Source organism: Bactrocera dorsalis, chromosome 3 (genome assembly GCF_023373825.1).
Source record: "Bactrocera dorsalis isolate Fly_Bdor chromosome 3, ASM2337382v1, whole genome shotgun sequence".
Lineage (NCBI taxonomy): Eukaryota > Metazoa > Arthropoda > Insecta > Diptera > Tephritidae > Bactrocera > Bactrocera dorsalis.
In genome coordinates this window covers 23424295-23446718 of record NC_064305.1, presented here as the reverse complement: position 1 = coordinate 23446718, position 22424 = coordinate 23424295, and the positions used below count along the sequence as shown (strand labels likewise).

General features: G+C 35.5%; 3 protein-coding genes across 6 annotated transcripts; 2 read left to right on the top strand and 1 right to left on the bottom strand.

Annotated features, from left to right (window-relative positions):
* Positions 1-1666: 1666 nt before the first annotated feature.
* Positions 1667-4971, top strand: LOC105228648 (hypothetical protein). The gene is made up of 3 exons (XM_011208539.4): positions 1667-2753; positions 3492-4550; positions 4612-4971. Exons 1-3 carry the CDS (start codon positions 1797-1799, stop codon positions 4864-4866), a joined length of 2271 nt encoding a protein of 756 aa, XP_011206841.2. The 5' UTR covers positions 1667-1796; the 3' UTR covers positions 4867-4971.
* Positions 4972-6292: 1321 nt separating this feature from the next.
* On the top strand, positions 6293-13589 carry LOC105228647 (uncharacterized). Its single transcript, XM_049451793.1, has 6 exons — positions 6293-7396; positions 8070-9068; positions 9346-9576; positions 10204-11280; positions 11443-12564; positions 12941-13589. The coding sequence occupies exons 1-6, from the start codon at positions 6473-6475 to the stop codon at positions 13169-13171; spliced, it is 4584 nt and encodes a 1527-aa protein (XP_049307750.1). The 5' UTR covers positions 6293-6472; the 3' UTR covers positions 13172-13589.
* Positions 13590-16312: 2723 nt separating this feature from the next.
* LOC125777767 (uncharacterized) lies at positions 16313-21588 on the bottom strand. Of its 4 annotated transcripts, XM_049453317.1 has the most exons (7): positions 21483-21588; positions 21349-21422; positions 21246-21276; positions 21138-21191; positions 17471-17683; positions 17253-17406; positions 16941-17195 (listed from the first exon to the last, which is right to left on the bottom strand). In XM_049453317.1, the coding sequence occupies exons 1-7, from the start codon at positions 21492-21494 to the stop codon at positions 17080-17082; spliced, it is 654 nt and encodes a 217-aa protein (XP_049309274.1). In that variant the 5' UTR covers positions 21495-21588; the 3' UTR covers positions 16941-17079. The 4 variants fall into 4 exon arrangements, 3 of the variants coding, with proteins under 3 accessions (XP_049309275.1, XP_049309274.1, XP_049309273.1); XM_049453318.1 differs by lacking the exons at positions 16941-17195; positions 21138-21191; positions 21246-21276; positions 21349-21422; positions 21483-21588 and adding exons at positions 16313-16923; positions 17754-17821; positions 17887-17985; positions 18036-19940 and having other exon boundaries at positions 17352-17406; XM_049453316.1 differs by lacking the exons at positions 21138-21191; positions 21246-21276; positions 21349-21422; positions 21483-21588 and adding exons at positions 17754-17821; positions 17887-17985; positions 18036-19940 and having other exon boundaries at positions 16942-17195.
* Positions 21589-22424: the final 836 nt, after the last annotated feature.

The window sequence follows — 22424 nt, the reverse complement described above, 5'->3', positions numbered from 1 at the left end:
TCGACTTCTCAAAATTTACGGTTTGTCCATGAGTTTAGGTCTTTTATTAATCTGGCCGTTCATCTGCCGTGACCTTCATTCTCCCATTTTTGTTACCATGTTGTTATTGTATCCTTCTTTATTTGTTCTATTGTGCTCTTGTTATTTTCGGAGGTTTTCTTTGCTTTTTCCTTTCGTAAGCCAAAAGATCAATTTGGACATTACCGCTTATAACTAATATTGCATAACCTGACTCTGTTCGGTAGGTTGATCCAACTCTGAGAGCTGCGCTTCGGTGCACTCTGGCTTTTCGGCGGTTTTCTTTTTAAAGCACATTTGCCCAGATCTCAGCTCCGTCCCTAGGTCGCTAATTGTCGTCAGCATTAGGAGCTTTCTCTTTTCTTGACTGCTATGATAGGAGGTGATTTCCAATGCCTTTCCTGCGGCGTGATAGATTGGTACCCATAAAGTTAGTCTTGGGTCCAGTCTTAGGCCTAGGTAGTTTACTACTGTTTGTGTCCTAAGAATATCAAGGAATATGTGCTTATTTGATAGCAGTAGTAGCTCTGTAGCGACCTGAAAACGCAACAACAGCCTCGGCGGTTGTTAACTCGTGCTATAATCGCGTAAGCGGTGTCGTCCGCGAAGAAGAAGTAGTACAACCTGTCTGGCATTTCGAATCTTGGTATATTGTCGTAGCTGATGTTCCATACATCTGGGCCTAGAATGAATCCTTGGGCTGCTCCTGACATGACCGCTGTCTTTCGTGATCCCTCTCTAGTTTCGTACAACAGTTTTTCTATTACTAAGGTAGTTCCATAACTTAGCACTGGGGCAGTCGGGGATTTTTTTGAATTTTTTCTAGAGCGTCGATCATATGAAGGCATTTCGGACATCTAAGCAACAATATTCTTTTGTATTTATGTCATCAGGTGGCTTTGTCCGAACACCGAGTTTCTTAATTACTATTTTATACCCCAGTCCTGACATGCTTCAGCTCCTTTTTTGCTGCTTGGTATTGATCGGCTTCGCGGAATCCTGCTCTTCTGCGTCTGGATCTCTTGTAGGATCTGCGAAGGCGGAGGCTTGTGCGTCTGAGTTGGGCGACATTTTCTGTTCAAAAGTAAACTACTGCTATATATTTGCTGTGGGAAGTCTTGGGCATTGACTTTTGACAGCCTCTTGTTATATTAAGTATTGCGTGCTCGACAATTTTCCTTGTATTTTTGGGAGAACTGGGTTATGGTTGCTTATTGCGGAGATTGATTTTTGTTTTAGTGCTTAGTTTCGAAATGTTCCAATTTCGCTAACCGCTTGGCTATCTGTATATATAAATATATTCTTTGTTGTGAGCACACTCCTTTTCAGAGCAAGAATGCTGCTGGTAGGATACTTCAGTGATCTGATAGACGAAAGTCAATTTTGGTACCTAATTTTGCTGAAAAAACACAACCTCCCACTGGATTACTTGGTTCGGACCCATCCGTATAGAAACTTAACCCTGCGTCCCTGTCAAGATTAACTGTAAAAAGATTGGTCAATTCAATCATTATTTTTGAGGAAAACTTATCGAGATAGTAGAAAATAAGCGAAACTAATTATATTAGTGAAAAATTGTGTCGCATAACAGCTATTGAAAAAGCATAGCTGTTTCGAATACTTTTCGATTGGAATTCAAAAAGACAACGTTGTTGTAACTGTTTTCCTATGATGTGACAATCAAATTAAATGTGAAAATTTTTAATACGAAATTGTTTGTATACCGTATTATTTATACCGTTAATTAAGTGTTTAATCTAAATTTTTTGTTTTAAAAAATGAGTGATCGACGGAGATCTGCGTCTATTCGGCGAAATAATAAATTCAAAATTGAATTAGCAAAATTTTTAAAGGACAAGGACGTACCACAATGGTATCGCGCTTTCTCCACTTTCCAGCTCAACGCCGCTGATCAGCTAATGATGTCCATACGCGACGATGTTGAACAAGACACGGCACATCGTGTGCGTTATTGTCTTAGCGTATTGGGTTTACAGCCGTTGCTCGACAATAAGGGCTTGAAATTAATAATGCAATTAAGCGGTGGCAACGACTTGGCCTTCTTATGGTTCTTAATGGAATCTCACTACAAGACCTCAAATGAAAATGAATATAGTCTCAACGAACAGCTAATACTTTCGGGTATTGCACATTTGGATATGATCACAACGTTACGTGGTTTAGATGGTCTATTGCCGCGTGGCCATAAATCTAAGCGTACCATAGCAAAATACAATGCAAATATAAAAGTTAATAATAAAATACCAAAGAAAATGCGTATTGTGGAAGATGGTAAACTTATGCCATATTTTCAAAGGCTAGAACGTCCCAAGCTGATTAATGCCACGCATAATTTGAAAAGACCCGATTATAAGGTGAGATTTAGAGCATATGAAAAATATAAGGATGCGAACTATGAACCACCCAATGAGAAAAATCGTTGGTTCGCTATGTATACGTTCAAGGAAGCCGTACGCGTACCTTTGACTGAGCTTCGCCTGTATTTTGATGGTTTCTTTAAAGAAATTGGTACTAACAATAAAGGCGAAAAAGCAGCCATTCGTATTATTGATTCGGCGTTAAGACATTTAGATACATATAGTGAAAAAACAAATCTATGCCTACATCACCAAAGGGAACTGGAAGACCTGGAGCAGAAGAAAATAGTGCAGGAAGTGGAAAAAAGAGAAAAGTGTTTGCAAAGTTTGGATTTATTTAATAGGAAAAAGAAAGAGGTATGACCCCAATCGTGTTTGTGACGAATTAATAACATAGTTTAAAGTCTTTGGAAATCCAATAATTTTAATATTCACAGCTGGGACTGCCACGCTCTTAGTAGGACTATCTAAGCGATTTATGCCTCTTATTAACTTGCTTTTCTGTAAATACTTGAATTAGGTGGGCAGCGTGATCCACCACAAAATATGCTCTCTATCTCTATCGCCCTCAGCAGATACCTTATCGATAATAGTCTTGCCTCTGCAAAGGTACCAGCTACTCTAATCCGACTAATTTGCGGCTTTTCAATTACCTAAACCACATTGCCATCTTACAACTCTTTAGAGATCTACAATCACGGTTCCTTAACCTTTTGCGAGTTTATTCATTAAACGACGAAAGCTTATTCATGTTTATTTGTTTTGGACGGCTACAATTTTTTTACACAGAAAAGTTAGGTTTCTACAAAATGATTTACAATGATTTTTCTTACGCCTAGTAATATAACAAATCACATTATCCACTTCTTGCGAGAGGTCTTATTCTAAATTCCTTACAATAGTTTCCATAGGCAGTGCCATCTATTCAAAATCCATCGTCGTAGACTATTTATAAGAGCTTTTTTGTATCTGAACTTTCCCTAAATGTGGCACGTTCTCAACCGATTTTTTATCTCTAATTAGTTTTATAATCGTTATTAACTCCTTAGTCAGTAAAGAATTTCAAATTAAACGAGCTTTACGAATGCTTTGCAGGAGAGATTAACTCGCATACACGAAGCTTTGGAGAAAGAAGTAGCTATTTATCGTTCAAAATATAAGGACAAAGTGAAGAATAACAAAGAATATTTACACATGCTAAGCAATGACAATTATAGTGAATATTCGATCAGAGACGATGGAAGCTTTTGCACATTGGAACCATCCTTGCAGGAGGAGCGCATAGAGCAAATTGTACAGAGCGACGCTAACACACAGCCGCAAGGTCAGAAAAGCAAATTGCGCCTGCTGGGCGGTGGGACCGTGAAACGCGACACAGTAACAAGCTTTTTAGATATGAAAAGAAGTTCCATACTAAGCGAAACCGATAGACTATATATACAGAAATATGATTATGGACATCAAAAGACGATCTCGCCCACCGCATCGCAACTCTTCTTTGAATCGCCCACCGGCCATCAACCGTATAAATTTAATTATGAGAAAATATTCAATTGTGAATATTATTTTAATAGAGACAAATTTATCAAGAAAGTATGTGCACGTATGCTCGAGGAGGATGAAAATGGTAAGATCGATCATTGTTACGATATGCCGAATGTGGGCGAGGTGGCGCGAAAATATGCCGATACTGAATGGGATGAGCAACAGAAAAATATGCGTCAATGCTATCATCGTACACGTAAAGCGATCGGCCTAACATCGATCGAAAATTTAGATGCACAACAACATTTGCCAGAGACTCAGGAGTTACCCAGCGATATGCCAGCGCAAGGTTTTTACGATTGTGAGGACAAGGAATTAATGCATGGCATGCTGCGCTCTGCTCTTGCGCATTTAGCTAAGAATCCGAAATATGTGTTGGCTTCTTTGCCGGATTGTCATAAGTTGCCATGTTTGCGTGAATGGATCTATCAGCGTTACGGCAAAAGGTATACGTATGCGGAACGTGTTGCCGATTTTGCGCATTCGCGTAAAATTTCAAAAGGTATTAACAATTTGCGGTTAGGCGTACAAGTACCCACAACAAATGATGTCAGTAAAATAGCATATCTTCATCCGAAGTCTACTTGTCATAAGTACATGTTGAAGAAGGTAAGGTTAACTTTTTATTCACGTTCGTCTGCCGCTTACGTCTTTTCAATGCATTTTGTAGGCGAAACGCATGCGTGCTGATTACTTTCGACAGACTAATAAAGCTTATATGGAGAATGCACGTCTAATGTGGCTTACAATGAATGACGCTCAATGCTCGATATCCCAGCGTGATATATTCTTCTCTTATATGCCGCAACGTATGAACGATTTGCATCACATTAATCCGTGGAGCCTGCGACAAGTTAAGGATATGAAAACCCCGCATGATAAAAGGCAGAGAGAGCAGAGATCGAAAGCTACGGATGGGTTCTGAAAGCATAATTTGCCTGTATAATATCTTTTCCGACATATTTTGTGTTGTAAATTTTATGTTAGTCTATCTTTTAAGTATTTCAAAGGAATAAATTATTGTATTTAAAGCAAACCGATACAAGTTAATTGATAGAGCTAGAAGTGAGGGGGATGGGAAAGCTAAACTAGAGTAGACCAATTAAAAAAACAGCGGAGATGGATTTAGTCCAGAAACGTCTCAAATTCATAAAGCAGAAATCGTATGAGGGTGAAAGACTAACGCAACCAAGAAAATAATCCTTTTATCTATTAAAAGCGGAACCGGAACTGAAACTCTTTTCCAAAAGACACGTACTGTGCTATCCATGTTTTATATAGGCTTTATGACTAGCAATGCATAAGTTGTCAAAAAAAGATTGTGTTTTCCCTCCTTTTAGATACTTCTTTCTCAATAATAACTTCGTCTACGTTTAACCATAGATGATAGTAATTCTCGGGGGTCTTATTTAAAATATCTATAACTCTACAAACAGAACACGCTAGGCTGCAACCTACTTGTTTTTTATGGTGTTATTGGAATCACCATTTCCTTGTGGATTGCGGTTTATTATTGCAAAGAATTTTGGGAGACAAAACTTTATTAAAATACTCATACTAAAAGTTTAATCGAGATCTCATTTTTTTGCGCCGCTCTGTGAGACTCCGAAAGTGACAGGAATTCACAATTTTAAGATTAAGTTTTTTAGACTATAAAGGGATGCCTCATGATGTCCCCCATCGAACACCTGCACAGTGAGGCCCGTATGTTCTCAGTTAAGGAGCATATTTAACTCCTCTTCAAGCAGTTTCTGCTGCGGTGCTTTCGCAGAAATAATTCACAGTGGAGCAATTTACATCATCACCGACTCACTCTCAGTGACTGACGTACTTGCAGACAATTGCAGACGAAGAGCTCGAGTTGCCGCGAGAATCGAGAGTGACCCTTGCACAGCATCGTTCAGAATACTGCAGCAGGCTAAACTTCTATTTATCTAGAATCGACCTTGAAATACCAAACATATATCCACGTGCAACGAGTCCCCGCCCCTTTGCCTGCCCTGCTAACCTAACACATCTAAGACCCCACTCCCTATGATCCGACACCGTCGAAACAGCACGTTTTCTGCCCTTCCGATGGATAACCTCAATATCTCAACCTTACCACCCTGAAGGGAACTATATAGATAACCGTTACAACAACAGGTCTTAGGTTAGTTTTAATATGTCTGTATACCAAGGAAAACTTGATTTTAACTTTCGAAACGTAACACCATCCATCGGATTTCATTTACAATGCTTAATGCCCTAATGAGATAACATGCTACAATATATCACACTGTAAACCTTATTTAATTTTCACAATGTACTCAAAACTGTTCAAAACTGACGACAGTTATTGTCAAATGTTAAATTATTTTCTATCAAATTTTTTCGTGCGCTTTACATGGATAGATTCTTGAAAATTTTCTCTTGAAATTTATCATAATTGGTATTTAAGATTTTCTGTACAATTTCGTTCGAAATACAAATATATCGCGGAAACAAATTATATATTTTTTTCATTGTTTTACAAAAAATTCTTTAATAAAATGTTAAGCGCTCGCAAGGACAAAAAGTTTCTATTTGAGTTTATGCATAATAGAGATGTGCCAGCTTGGTATCGTGGCACTTCGCCATTTCAAACAGAAGCTGCCGATGAGCTTGCCAACTCGATACGTGACGATGTCGCGCAGGAAACGTCTCATCGCGTACATAATTGTCTAAGTCGACTGGGCTTAATACCAGCTGTACGCGATAAGGATCTGAAAATGCTTATGAAATTGAGCGGCGGCAATGATTTGGCTTTTTTATGGTTTCTGATGGAGTTGTATTATAAACAACCTGGCGATGAATATAGAAGTCTAAATGAACAACTAATACTTACATCTATAGCACATCTTGATATGATTACAACATTGCGGGAATTGGATAATATTTTACCGCCAGGCCACCAATCCAAACGACAATTGGAAAAGCGACGAAAGCAGAAGTTAAGAGATAAAAGTTGGCTAAGTCCACCACATAGGCTAGTAAAAAAGCATTCATCACCATATTTTAACAAGCTAGAACGACCGGTACAATACGGTAAACCACTCGAAGTAGAACGACCCGATTTTAAGGTTAAATTCTTTCGCTATGAAGTCTATAAGGATCCAAATTATGTGCCACCAAATGAAGAAAATCGTTGGTATGCCAAACATAGTTTCAATAGGGCCAAACGTATTTCAAATAAAACGATACGTGATGTTCTCAATAATCTTTCGGAAAATATAGAATTAATACCGATTATATCTAGCAGAGCTATTGAGGTCATTGATTATGCATTAAGTGGACTACACGAAGTGAAAGGCAAAGTATTGTGTAAGAAACATCAAAATGAAGAGGAGGAGGCGAAACTACGGCGTACAGAATTCATGTTAAAGAAACGGGAAAAGTGTTTTGCCAGCCTCGAATTGTTTCAAAAGAAAAAACAGGTATGAACTTACATAAAAAAATAGTTAAACACTCTTGAAATAGTTGAAGCGAAAAGATTTGGTGCTGAGTACGAACCTTAGCTCGAAATTTATTTTTAAATAGTATATTTAATCTAGCAAAGAGAGTACAGAACCCGAATTTCTCTCAAAATGTTCTCTTAAAATTGGGTAAAACTTTTCATCCCTTTTCCTTACTACAACACTGCACGCGTTTCATTTGTTAGAGGATTTAGAAAAGGTAGTCTTATATTTTGACAGATATCGAAAGCCAATAGAAAATTATTCTTCATCGATACAATTTCTTGCTCATACAAAAGTCGCAAGTCGGAAGTCGTCTACTTTGAAAATTTGACCTTGAATGGATCGTGATGATTATTTGCGAATTCTGACAGAGCTCTATATCCCCGTATTATTAACCGAAAATGCTACTGCTTCTCGTCTTCAGGAAAAATATACAAATTATGTTGCCCGTTTTCCTTACGTTTTTCTAATGTTTCCCGATTTGAAATCATTTCAATCTTTAAACTGACCTATATATTGACTCGGTTCTCGGTGCGCTTAACCCTTTCCAACGAAGCTACCGACAGAATATAAACTTGTTTTACTACTACTACAACATTGGAAAACAAAAACGAAGCTAATACTTGTATATTTGTATATTTCCATTCTCCAGGAACGTCTTGAAAGAATACAAAAAATGCTTGAAACCGAAGTCGAAATGTATCGCCTGCACTATCATAAAAAATTGCAATCGCACAAAGATGAACATAGCTATATACGAGTACTCGGCAAAGAGGGTTATTGTGAGCACTTAATTCAAGACGATCAGGAAGAAAATTGTAACGATATTGGACCATGCCCGAAAACCCCTTCTCTATTATCGATGGCGGCTAGTCGTACCTCCAGATATACTCAATTATCGGATACCAAACTGAACGGTTTGAGTAAAGTTGAATCGTTATTGATGACCAGAGGTCATCGTTTGTCATTTGGACAAAGAGAGTCTGAAACACAACAATTTCATAACATAAGTCCGACACCTCCGTCATCGGAACGTTATTTTGTGGGTCCAACCAAAAATCAACCATATCATTTTAGTTATACGAAAATATTTCACTACAAAGACGAGAATGATAAAAGAATATTTATTAAAGATAAATGTGTGGAAGCAATAGAACCGAAAGAGCAATGTGTCCCGAAGTTGGACGATCTAACACCAGATTTAGCAAAATTGGCAAAGGATAATGCCGATCAAACGTGGAATGAAAATCAAAAGGAATGGCGTAAAGCGAATGAAAATAATGACTTAGAGGAGTCAATACATATAGATCCATATCCGCCGGATATGCCACGTTTACCATTCTACGATTGTGAGGATAAGACACTAATGAATGAAATGTTACGCATTGCATTAGTTGAGATGAGAAAAAATCCAAAATTTGTACTAGCCTCATTGCCAGATGCCCACAAATTGCCGATGCTTCGTGAATGGATCTATCAGCGCTATGGGAAGAGATATACGCACGCCCAGTGCATTAAGGAATTAAATGAGTCAATAAAAATAATAAATGTATTACAGAAAATGAAATTACGCACGATGCTTCCGAAACCATATGAAATTGGCACAAAATTCTTGCAAACTTATAAATGTCATAAATATATCGTGAAAAAGGTAAGGAACTTATTCGAACGCTGTAGAGTTGCATTTCGTGAAAACTAATCGGCTTATGGGCATAAAAAGTTCATACCAACGCTTAAGAAACTTATTCTAGAGTAGAAAATATAGCGTACGTGCACTAAAGAAATCAACATAAGCTTCTTTCTAATGCCGATCGCTTATTAGCCGGCTTGATCCTTCCGAAATAGCTCTGAGTTTGAATTTAATATCTATAATTTTAAAAATCATGTCCCCTATATTGTTTTCATTTGTTTAATCTATCCAATTACAGGTGGACATAGCACGCCGACAATTCTATGATCGTGTCAATTCGGATCTATTGAAGCGAGCTCGCTACTTCTGGTTTGCGATGCGAATTCCGCTATGTGCCCTGCCAACACGTGCAACATTTTTTGCTTATTTACCAGCAAGAAGAGTTGATAACTATCTGTTTAAGCCCTGGAAACTAGCCGAACGTATGGACGCTAAGGCGCAATGGGATAAAAAGCGTTTCTTGGAAAAAGCGGAAAAATAAATTTATGTAGAAATAATATTAATTAACCCAAGAATATATGAAAAATTAAATATGTATAATTAATTTGACGAAAAACAAGTTGTTGTGAATATGAAATTGTAAGGGCAGAGATTTTTACGTATTTGTCTGGTATTTGGCTCCGCACCACAGCTACTTGGCAGCCGGGGTCTTTAAAGCTTTTTTCGAAAACGTCACCCATCTAGCGGTGTAGAAGGCGTTTCGGACATGTAAAGTCGCCAGCACCTGTTAACAACAGCTATTCTGCACTTGAACTCTATGCCTAGATTGTTGGTGGAACTTATGCTGGTTTTACAATAGGCAAAGCCTTTCACATTTTCAAATTTATAGCTGACAAGAGCGACTTAGTTCCCAAGACGACTTTCGCAGTGATACCAAAATTAGACCATTATTTTACTCACCACAGGGAAGAATGATTTTACCAAATTCATATACTTCAATACCAACACTATTTCAGAGGAAAAGTGCTCAATCAATTTCTGTGCATTTCAAATTAGTTGTCTATTTTTCGAGAAATTTTTTATGATTGGAAAATTAAAATTTTCAGTTGCCTAAGCGAAATTTATAAAGTATAATATTTAAAATATTTAAAATTATTTAGTTTTTTTTTATTTGGAGAATTATCAAAATTCTTGTATAACAATGTTTTTACAAAACTACGCTAAACCCACCACCAACTGGGTGGCACGAGACATGCAACGTCAACGCGAGTTCGTCGACAAATATATGCGTTCGATAGATGTACCAGACTGGTATCGTGGTTTATCGTCATTTCAATATCGTGCTGCCAGGAATTTACTTTATGCCATTCGTGACGACCTCGAGCAGGACACTTCGCATCGTGTGCGTGACATCTTGAATACGATCGGTTTACGCCCACCGATATCGAAAAAGAATGTACGATTTATTATGAAATTGAGTCGTGGAAATGATTTGGCCTTTCTGTGGTTTCTAAAAGATTTACATTACACAACGGGGGAACCGGGTTACAATACGAATGAACAATTGATTTTATCATGTATAGCTTATTTGGATTTAATTTTTACCATACGCGGACTAGATAATCTGTTACCGGCCGGACAGCCACCAAAAAAGACACCACCCAAACGTAAAATGAGTAAAATTGTAATCGAACGAATGTCTAGACGGAAAACGGAATACAGTAAGTTATTACCACGTAAATTACCTAAACAAACTGGCTCCTTCAACAAGCAATATAAGTTGCCATATCTCGAGCGTCAACGACGTCCACGTCCATTTGGTAAATCGCTTACAGCACATCCACCCGAAAATGTATTACAACTGAAATTTTTGGAAGTCTTCAAAGATCCTAATTACGTTATACCAAATGAGTCCAGTCGTTGGTTTTCCAATTACGAACCCAATGAAGGCCGTAAAACTGCGAATAGTCTGGTTAATCAAAGTTTGAATGAAATTTTCAAAGCGAACTTAGTCAAAATTCCCAGTCAAGTCTTTGAGGCACAATTATTTAAGAGCCTAAGATTATCGGGTACGGCATTGAGAAAAAATAGTCAAAATGAATTGGGCAGAAATATTTTATGTGAACATCATAAAGTCATGCAAGAGATGGAGAAGAGTCTTGAGCTCGAGTTGCGTGTGATAGCGCTCGAGAAGTGTCGCAAGTATTTTGATTTGGATTTTCCAAAAAAAGAGGTTAGTAAGCATTTGAGGGAAATGACATTTAAAAGAGTATATACATATAGTAAGCTTAAAAATGGTCACAGAACTGTTGGGAACCAATTCTTAGTCCCACAAAAATTTTAAAGAATAACTGCGATTTTTGATAAACTTGAAATTTCTTTTTTCTCTCCACAGAAACGCATCGCCCGCCTGCGCAAACAGATTGAGAACGATGTAAATTTGCATTTGTTGCGATTCCGGCAATTGGCTGACAAATCACGAAGTCAGCTGCTTTTATGGGGCAAGAATGACTTACAAGTTTGCAACTTACGCAATGATGCGAGGAGTAGTATGGAAAAGGAATCATGCAGTTTATGCATGAACCAAAAGCTGCAATGTCAATCAACACAAACACAAAGCGAGTGTCATTTTGGACTCAAACCGAAGATTTGCAACAGTACGAGTACACGGAGAAAAACATTGAGTGCGAAGAGTGAAAATAAACTACGTACACAAAATTTAAGGAACAACACTGAACCCGAAATAATTGGGGATTGCTTACGCAACAACCATTTGAAAAATCACAAACTGCAGGGTAGAAAGTCTCCGCTGATGAAGGCACATGACGCGTGCAAACCGAAAGTTTATAACTGTGATAGTAACTACGATTACATGCAAAACTACGACTATGGGCACTCAGACACAAGTAGTGAAACTAAAGCATTCTTTAATGCACCGCACAAGCATACTCCATTCAAATTCGATTACCAAAAGATTTTTGATATACCTTTCGAACAAGAAGATGATATAAATATAAAGAAAACATGTGTAGCAGCAATTAGAAGTGAGGAGCGTTTAAGCAATCACCATGCTGAATCTAGAGAAAATATAGATGAGGCAATTAGAAACTGTACAATGAAGACAATGGAAAACACTTTTCAGAAAAGCCGTATAAATGTTGAATATGACACCGAACCATTATTGCCAAGTGCGAAAGCAAATACGTATTACGATCCGAATAACAAAGCATTAATGCATCAAATGTTGAAGGAGGGAATGGAAAGATTGGCTAAGGATACTAGATATGTCTTAGCAGCACTGCCCGATGCACATAAATTACCAATTTTACGCTATTGGATATATCAACGCTATGGCAAAATCTATACCCAGAAGGAATTGTTCGAAATTTTCAAATCATCGACGCTACTCTTTCGTGCGCTTCTTCAAATTCAGATACACGAAGCATTGCCATCACCAACGGATCTTGGGCGGGCAGTATTTATTGATTATAGTTGTCATAACTATCTAATGAAAAAGGTGCGTATAAAAATCACTGTATGTATTTACGAACATAAGTAAACGAGGTTTGTTAGAAAATGTTTTGAAATTTCGTGGGTTATTGGAATATGTTCTATTTTCTGTGACCAAAGCAGCAAAACCTTAAAAGTGAGTTCTAATTATCTAGTAGCTGCCAAGATATTATGAAAACAGGGCAATTTAGTCCAAGAAAAAGTTAATGATCAGAAATTTGTAAGGAAAAATTATAAAAATTTCTCGATTATATTAAATGAACATTAGATTTATACACTTAAAACATTTGTTGGCGTAATGTTATATTTTTTACAAACCCATGGAATAACAAACCTCGTAAATATGATATTTTAAAATAGTTTTTATATTTTCTGTTTTTCAGTGCGATCGTATAAAGGACTTGTTTTATAAACGTGTAGACAAGGCAATTTTGGGCCAGTCTCGTCACCTCTACATAGCCATGACACCATATGTATACGCTGGACGATCACCAAATAAAACAATTTTCGCTTATTTACCCTCACGTCCCAATGACATACAGCACTTTCGGGTGTGGAGCCCACGCGATTGTAAACCAAAATGGGCAAGACATAATAGACCACCTGGAAAATAACCGAAAGAATTCAGAAGTGCTAACTGTATTTAGTAAATGGTGATGCCACAATGAAACAAATTTCTTCCACTTTTATGACAACCTAGATATCAGACAATTAGATGTTAAAGGATTGCACATGCATTGAAAAAATTGGATGGAGAAGCCAAGTTTTTTAATGCATTTGCAGTATTGAACCTCTGTAATTTGTTGATCCAGCTGTATTTAAATTTTTTGTATTTAAATTTGTTGGGTTTTGCGAAAAACATTTTGGGGTTCAATATTGACATGTCGTTTGTATGTGATAACTTTGTAATTATTGATTTATTCCAAAATTTATTGTAATTCAAACGACATTTTTATTTTGATCAACAATTGGTAACGACGTGTGAAAATCTTATAAATAAATTACTAAAGTATTATGTTAAATATTGCCTTTTAACATTTCGTAAAAATATGTACACAACTGAGTACTTAATATAAATATGAATTTAATTTTTGTGTGAAAATTAAAAAAAAAATCACAAAATCTTATAAAGAGCCATAACTAACACTAAATTAAAATATAGAACTGTATTTTAGCATAGAGGTAACAAGGGACAGATTTTGAAATAATGGGATTGGTCCCGCCCTTTAATTGCCCTAATGTACATATTTCCTAAACCACTTAAGCCGACCAAATTCGCTCAGCACAAGTAATTTAAGGTACCCTACTGTCACTGTGAAAACAGATGAAATCGGAACACAACCCCGTTCACTCCCCATATAACGGTGCTGTTAAAAACTGCGACAGAGACATAAAATTTTACTCCCGAGATGGTATGAGAGGCTTTTATAAGAGCCGGTGTAAGATTTAAAAAAAAAATTAGGTAAAGTCATACAAGTATATCTCGAGACTCGTTCAACCGATTTCGCATACCATATTTGGTACGTCACATTTTTCTCACATTCTTGTGTCGCACAAAGAACATACATAATTTAAAATTCCATTTGATTCTTTCACTTTCCAGTGCACAAGCCAAGAATTGATTCCTTTAAAGTATGCCGCTTTATGATCAAAAACTGTCCAAATCCAACTAAAACTGTTCAAGCCCCTAGGTACCGAATACTTGGACCCCAGTACCAACAGTTGGCTTTTTAGCGCAAATATCGGTCAACGTGTAAGATATATAATTGAAATTCAGGGATAGGTCTTTGGGTCTGATAACAGTATGTCTGCGTATCAATACTTCTCTTAGCTCCCATATTACCTAACATAAAGTTTTTCGAATTTCCGGATGACTTTTTAGCGCATGTATCAGCCATTATGTCTGTTGTCTCAATGAAAATGAGAAAATGTCTAGAATGGATAAAAAACGGATGAAAACTTGACCTATCCCCTATGTAAGTAACAACACGATTTTCGAACATCATCCGGCTGACTTTACTCCATATGATTGGTGATTGTACGTACTTATGTGAGATACCTTGATGAAACACGGGGAATTTCTTATTAGTATGTGGTATTGAGAAAAATGGACAAAATCTATATATTTCTATTTTTCTAATAAACCTTATGAAGCATAAGTCGGCGAGTGTGTGTGTTGTATATTTAAAAAATTCCTTAAAAATCAGTTTTAAAGTATATCTGAGCAATGACCAAATTAATGGAATCAGTTCGTCCCTTACTCTGTCCCTAAAACACCCCATATAATGATTTCCGTTTTTTCACTTGACTTTAAACTGTTCAAGTTGGTCAAAAACAGGCCCGTAGCCAGCTTTTCATTTCGGAGGGGGCTGAAGTAAAAACATATATAAACTTTGAATTTTCTGTTTATTAAAAAAAACAATATAAATTCATATACGTATTACTTAAATTATTTGGTAGTTGTAACTTAAATAAGTAATATTTTTCTTTTCTTCTTGTTTGCCATATCATTAATTACTTCATCTGGATCTATTTTAATATCCCAGTGCACTGCAATAACAGCAAGTGCACTCAGCCGCTCATTGCCCATCACACTGCGTGGTAAAGTTTTTATTCTTTTTAAGGTTGAAGAAGTTCTTTCGAAGGAAGCGGTGCTCACTGGAAGAGTTGGTAAAATTGTAAGCAGGTAGTGAATATTTTTAAAATACGTTGCATCGCAATGTTGCAGTAATTTCAACACTTCTATGGTTGGATCTATTGTTGATAAGCTGGCACACCACAATCGATACCCTGATTTTAATGCTGTCATTGATATTTGCTCCTCGAAGTAAATAGTTAAATTTTTTAATTCTTCGGCATTATCAATTGCAGCAAAACCTGGGAGTAGAATTTGAAATGACGAGAGTATATCCTCATTCACTAATAAACGTTCTGTCATGTTTTGAATCAGAGCATCAACGCATGGAATAAATATTGTAACTCTGAAGTGGCTTTCAGGGGTTGTGCAAGGTGGATTAGCACTAGTAGTTTGACGCGAAGTCACTCCAGGCACTACAAGATCTATGTCATAAAGATCTTTAGACATTTGTGATGCTGTTTGGAAAATATCGTTGAAAAAACCATCCGCTGTTTCTCTTATCTGGTGCAGAGTTCTTATTAATTCTTTGGCTAGGTTCATTGCTGATACAAAATCCATAGATTTTTCTTGGAGTTACACAGACAGTGGCAGCGTTAAGCTGAACAATTGCTCACAGACGAATAGACTAAGCAAAAAATCGCTTTTCTCTACCGCTGCTAAGAAGGCTGATGCTTTAGACGAAATGGACCATGTCTTACTCGAAATTATTTCCAAACTTAGTACAATGAATTTGAAAAGCTCCACAAAGCTTATAATGCTTTCATGCCTTTCTATAAACCTTGTTTCACAAAGGCGAACAAGTCGTCTTTTTTTGCTTTCTGGTGCGTGCTTCTGTATAACGTCCTGGAAAGTTGTGTTTGCATTTGAATGGTTTCTAAATAAATTTGCTATTTCACTGACAATACCAAGGCAGTTCCGTATTGAAGGTAATGACATAGTATTAGAAAGCGCAAGGTTCAATCGGTGACTAGCGCAATGAACATATCGTGCTTTTGGATACAGTTGTCTTATCCTGGTTTGCACTCCACTTAAATGCCCTGATATGTTTGCTGCTCCGTCATATCCCTGGCCAACCAACTTCGCCATATCAAGATGGAGATCTGTACAACGCTTAAGTACCCTGCAAGACGGGTAGTTGTTAGCAAACGTGTAAACGAGTTGTTATTGTTCACTTTTGCATTCGTTAAAATATTTGTTACTTTTGTTCAGAGAGTGGGAAAAAAGTAACACATAGCTATTTAATGTTCAATGGCTATCTCGCTCTAACCAATGGCAAATATCGCATGCTGCCTTGTTCTTACAGAATACACACATTTGTTAGCAAATCTCTTCACAGCATGTTACGGGTAACAAATTATTTTGTTAGCGCTTAGCTTACCCATGTGTTATGGATAACAAAAAGTATTTGTTACCCGAATATCTGTTAGTGTTATTATTTTGGTTATTAGTTTGTTACCTTTAACATATAAGCATGTTAGGAAGAACAAGCAGTAACAAGATTATCTGTTACCCATTTTTACTTCTAGCAAATTAAATTCTTTTAAATAAAAGTCATTTTTTTAAATTATTTTGCTTTATTTAATAATAAAATCAAAATCAGATATTAATTAAATTAATAATATGCCTATTATTATTGCATTCGGCAGAAAAATTATATACAAGTTATTTGAGTATAAAAATTATAATTGTAAAAATTCATATTTTTAAAAGTAAAATTAGACACTTCAACTTAGAACTAATATATACAACTTAAAACTAATATGTACATCTTAAAACTAATATTTACAACTTAAAACTAATATTTACAACTTAAAACTAATATTTACAACTTAAAACTAATATTTACAACTTAAAACTAATATATATAAGTAATAATAATAAAACTTATATTAATTTAGCCCTTAGTTTATGTTTCTTCTGTTTATAACGATTGTGGCTTAAGGCCACAAATCTCCGGAGCTCCCCATATATACTGTTTTTATCCTTGTCAGGAAATATATCTGAAATTAAACGTAATAAGTTAAGGCATTCAAATATATACCAATAAAAAAACCTACCAAAAACTAACCCTACGCATTTTAGTTTTAGTAGGGATTTCTTCTCCTTGCGCCCCTCTAAATTATAATGGTACATTACATCGTCTGAAAACAAACCACGTAGTACGCCGTCCACACTGCCTTTTGCGCCCTTCGACTTCAATATTAGCCGCATCTGTAAAAAAAAATTACAGTAAATTATATTACAATCGCATAATATTTAAAAACGAAATATTTACCATAGCATCCGTGCTTTCCTTTTGGGAAAGTTTTTCTTCCACGAAGCGCACGTGCTCTTCCGATGACATGGGTAGTTTCGAAGCGAGCTCCAGGTAATGCTCGTCCTCCAAATCACCGGTGATGCGGCTAATTGAATGATGCGTCTTTGCTGCTATGACGCGGCATTCGCGCAATAATTTACTTTGCGCCTGCACCTCGGCCTTCTCTGGCATCTAGAAAATTAAAATACATATAAAAATTAGCTTCTGTTTTAATTTGGTACTGTAATACTGCGTTACTTACTTTGTCTGTTAGGGACTTCTCAATGGCAGTGAGGCGGGTCTCAATTGCATCCAGCTTCCGGATTATATCTGAAAAACATAAATTTACTTTTATAAAACAAATACTAATATATTTATATATTAATACATTATACCTGCATGGTCGCCAGACGATGATGACGGTACCACAATTTCTGATGGTTCTGCTGGAGGAGCGCAAACGAGATTGTAAGAATTTGTTTTAAACAGTTTATCTGTAAAAAAATATTATTAAAAAATGAAAAATATTTATGTTCAATACAACCTCTTTGGGGGCCCAAAGGTTGCGAGCATTCCACTTCGGAATCGATTTCTTCTACGAGATAATCGAAATTCATTCTATGAAAAATCATAAAAAAGGTGATGAATGAGTGGAACTAAAAGAATTTTATCATCTATAGGTATGGAAAAATACTTATATTTAATATCTAACCTACTTAAAACTACCTCATTTTCTGAAACTTTACCTACAAGTATGCCTAAATCTGCAGAAGCAATTGGCTCTTGAAAATAATCGTAAGTCTCAGAAAAAAGAAGGCCTATAAAAACATCGCCCTCTATTTTTTCGCCAATGAGTTTTATCGGCCCTGTTTTCTCTGAATAACAAAAGCTATCCTTATCTTTTTTAAAATCTAACGAAAATACCCCAAATTTTGAAACTTTACTAGAAGCTGCATACATATTCTTTCTCTCATAATATCTATTTTTTAATTGCTGCAATACTTTATCCGGCTTTTTTATCATTTTCTTCAATGTTTGCATATAATTCTCAAACTTACATATATGCGGAGAAATTATCAATCGCGCCAAACCGTCTTACGCAGTCAGTTAAATGTAATAAGCCGTGTACATTAAAACTGATTAGGTGTTCGCCGTGTATACTTGAAAACAAATTAACAAATTCTTGCAAAATTTTGTCAGCTACATTTAATTGGTGTTCTTCTGACTGCTCATATGAAAGAAGTCGAATTCCGACATGAAGCAAAAGAAAATGATAGTACAGGCATTCATCAATGCAGTCTTTTAAAACAAATATACCTGTATATAGCAAAAATTGTCGGAACTCTGTTGATTTCCAATTGCTTATTTCATTAAAGTCACGCACTATTCGACAAAATTCGGACGGCACATATTTTGCCAAATAACGCAGCTTCTCATTCATTACGGAAATATTTCCTTTAGAAATAAGCAATTTTAATAATTTTTTCATTACACCTAAGTCTACTAAATGCATTGGTTCCAAAGGAAACTGTGAAACCATATTAAAATTTGCAGATTCTAATATAACTTCTTTCTCCCTATACTCTAATCTATGATGTTCCCCATCTCTCCTAATTCTAAAACTTTCATCAGTTCGCGCTGATCCCACATTGGTTGAAAAACTAACTCTCCCTTTTAGATAACGACTTGAGCATACACATTTTGGACAACAATTTTTCCCTGTATGAGAAATAACTCCAGTCACAAAGGCGCGAGCAGGGGAATCACAGGTAAAGGACCTAATATCGAACTGTTTTATTAACTGATTTCTACCTACTTTCAGTCCGTTTGCTCTAAGAAGACCTACCTCATTACAAAAATCTCTAAGGAAATCTTCAGGGTTATTTGGTTTGCTTCTTCCTTGGAAGCAGGCAATTAAAAACGGACTAATATGAGGATAATTGGCTATTGAACCCATGACAGGCCACAGACAATTTTTTGACGACTTTGTTAATTGCAGTCCGTCTATTCCAACGTCAATATCCACCTTTTCGTAATTTTCTAAGAAGTCAAATTCTTGAGAATTTAAGTTTTCTTCTATTCCAAAATACAAAAACTCTCCACCTGGTATGGCTTCAACGCAAACTTTTTCTCGCATTGTTCCGAGGAGGGTTTTCGCTGATAATGGCAAGCCATTAACACCAACTCTATCTAAAGTTTGAAGCAGGTCAGTGAGAGCATTTTGAGAAATATTATTTCTAATTGCCCACGCCTTCAATTCGACCACTTTATCGGACTGGTCCTCAACCTCCTCAACACATTGAAAATCTTCTTCAAACAAATACCTACTATTGGTTTCGTTATCGCTATCACAAAAATCCTCAAACCTATTACCACTTGCTCTGCTGGTGCTTGGATCATTATCACTAATCCCTAACTCTAACCTATCGAAACTATCATTTGAAACCTCTTGAACAGATTCATTCAGTCTTCGAAATTTTGCCACCGTAGCTTCAAATTTAGATTTTTCCTTGCTCAAGAGGTTTGAAAAGGTTTTCTTATTCATTATTTAAAACTAAAACTTAGCTGATTGATAGGAATCGAATATCCACGTCGAAAACTAAAAAAAAAAAAAAATATTATATAATTATTATATAAAATTAAAAATATTAAGTTTAATTAAAAAATATAATATAGCAACAAATATTACTTTGATAAAGATTTTTGATTTGTAAATACTTACAAATAGTATATTATAGGAGGAAAATATAGTTGAGAAGTGTCTTTTTAAAAGAGAATATCTATTTCTTAATTAATTTTTGTAAAATGAGAAAACATTATATATAAATATTTACTGATTTACCGAAAAATAGTATTTCTGTTTAGGACACATAATTTAACCCTTTTTTACTTGCGACATATCTTTTTGAGATCAACATCCAAGTAAAGAAGTTGTGTATTTCAGCACTAAAGAAAAGACTATATAAATAGTTTAAAAAAATTAAAATGTAAATATCCTTTTTTGAAAAGACACTCCTCATTTGCTTGAAGCTTGAAAAAGTTTAATTTTAATTTAATTTTTAAAATCCTGCTTAGGAGCAGAAATGCGTATATGTATGTATATGATGAAACACTAATGTTGTTTTTATTTTAAACAATTTTAGATATTCTGCATACGAACATATATCTTGGACGAACAAATGAACATTTTTAATTATAGAGGAGGTTATCCAGTTCAAGAATATAAATATTCGAGATATTTGCGTTTAAAGGTGGGTTTCCAGCTCTCAAAAAAAGCAAAAACTTCATATAAAAAACGCTTATGAAATGATCAAGAAGTTTTCTGGTGTAAATTAAGTTTACACTTATATTTCGCTTTTTATGTTCACTAGCACTTCACTAATTCTGAAAAACCTCCTCAATTCGACAATACCCATTTTATTCCCGAAATCCTGGGGCGGTATTCTAAAGTCGGCACAATTATAATTGTAACCGCACAATTCGTTTCAATTTAGATTTCAAATTTTTTACATTTACACATGTATGTATGTATATACATATATATGTAGATATAAAGCACAAATGATATATTTCACAAAAATGCACAATCTATAGCAACTATTTGAAATAAATATTCACAATTTAGCTTTAATAATTTAAAACTTACTCTCTTATTTGTTTGTTGTACGCAATATATGTATTTGAATCCTCCAAATGTTTCCTGTAATATTAAAATTTTTAATTATACACACAACATTAAATTCACAATGCTTACCTTTTTCTCCTTGTTAAGCCTTTTAGTTTCTCTATACAAAATAAATTAAAAATATAAATATGTATTTATAAATAATAAATAAAATGTCAAGTAACGAACTTACCTCTTTAAAATCCAAAATAAACTGCGCTCTTCGTTTTCTTCTTCTTGAAAAATTGGGCATTCGTCTCTCCTGTTCTAGCAAGTTAATATTACAATATGTTTAGAATGTCGATAGTTTTTCTCTATCTTACTTACGTATTCTCCCATTCAATTGAAAATTCCAGAAAATGTAACAGTGTTAGTGAACAGCTGAAAATGTTTCAATGTATTTGTGCAATCTGTTACCTCCGTCTTGCAGGGTATGACTTTTGATAAGTTTTCAGTCACCGTCTAGTGTAGTTGCGTACGACTGTTATAGGTTTGAGCTGAGTTGTGTATAAGAGTTTCAAAAGATTCAGTCAGTGATAAATCTTTTTTATTTGCGATTTATTTAAACAATTTCCTTATTTCGGGGGGGAGGGTCTTCAGCCCTCTAGCCCCCCCCCCCTGGCTACGTGCCTGGTCAAAAAGTAATATTTTAATAAAATTAAATGGTCAAGTTTTGACGCTGAATTAGAATGGAATTGGTCTAAACCTCATATCCCTAATATACTATACATAAATAATTTCGATCCTCCTGAGTATAAAATGTTCTGTTGCACCCAAATTTCCTTACTTGTTTTCCATTCAGCTGACTCATGCATATCAATGTCGTGTATGAACATGTTTTTTATGAGAGGCGCAACTATCTATATCCAATATATTCCACATTCACTTAACACAATACATTCGTTGTATGTTACTACACAATTATTTAGGATAAATTATTTAAACAAAATATTAAACCCTAATTAAGTTTACATTGAGGCAATTTTCTCAGAGTCCAAATGATATTAAATTCACTTTTGCACTTCGGTCTTAACAGCTTTGAACCGTTACGCGTAAAGTGCTGCCACGCACAAATATCAGGAAATGCGAACAATTACCAATAGTTCACAATAGTGTGCACAAAAAATTATTTACGTTGCAATTGAAAAAAGAGGAAAAGCTAAATTTTAATACTAAACCACTTATTAAAATGTTAACTTACCACTTTACAGTACAAGTATTATGCTTAGAAATGTATGACAAATATTTTTGATAGAAATAGATAAAGTA

Excerpts from the sequence above, each read along its gene's own strand:
- LOC105228648 (XM_011208539.4), top strand. The coding sequence starts at position 1,797 with ATGAGTGATCGACGGAGATCTGCGTCTATTCGGCGAAATAATAAATTC. Across the intron at positions 2,754-3,491 it reads TTAATAGGAAAAAGAAAGAG|GAGAGATTAACTCGCATACA; the intron begins GTATGACCCCAA and ends AATGCTTTGCAG. Across the intron at positions 4,551-4,611 it reads ATAAGTACATGTTGAAGAAG|GCGAAACGCATGCGTGCTGA; the intron begins GTAAGGTTAACT and ends TGCATTTTGTAG.
- LOC105228647 (XM_049451793.1), top strand. The coding sequence starts at position 6,473 with ATGTTAAGCGCTCGCAAGGACAAAAAGTTTCTATTTGAGTTTATGCAT. Across the intron at positions 11,281-11,442 it reads TGGATTTTCCAAAAAAAGAG|AAACGCATCGCCCGCCTGCG; the intron begins GTTAGTAAGCAT and ends TTCTCTCCACAG. Across the intron at positions 12,565-12,940 it reads ATAACTATCTAATGAAAAAG|TGCGATCGTATAAAGGACTT; the intron begins GTGCGTATAAAA and ends TCTGTTTTTCAG.
- LOC125777767 (XM_049453316.1), bottom strand. The coding sequence starts at position 18,123 with ATGATTTTTCATAGAATGAATTTCGATTATCTCGTAGAAGAAATCGAT. Across the intron at positions 17,822-17,886 it reads ATCGTCTGGCGACCATGCAG|ATATAATCCGGAAGCTGGAT; the intron begins GTATAATGTATT and ends TATGTTTTTCAG. Across the intron at positions 17,684-17,753 it reads AGAAGTCCCTAACAGACAAA|ATGCCAGAGAAGGCCGAGGT; the intron begins GTAAGTAACGCA and ends TTAATTTTCTAG.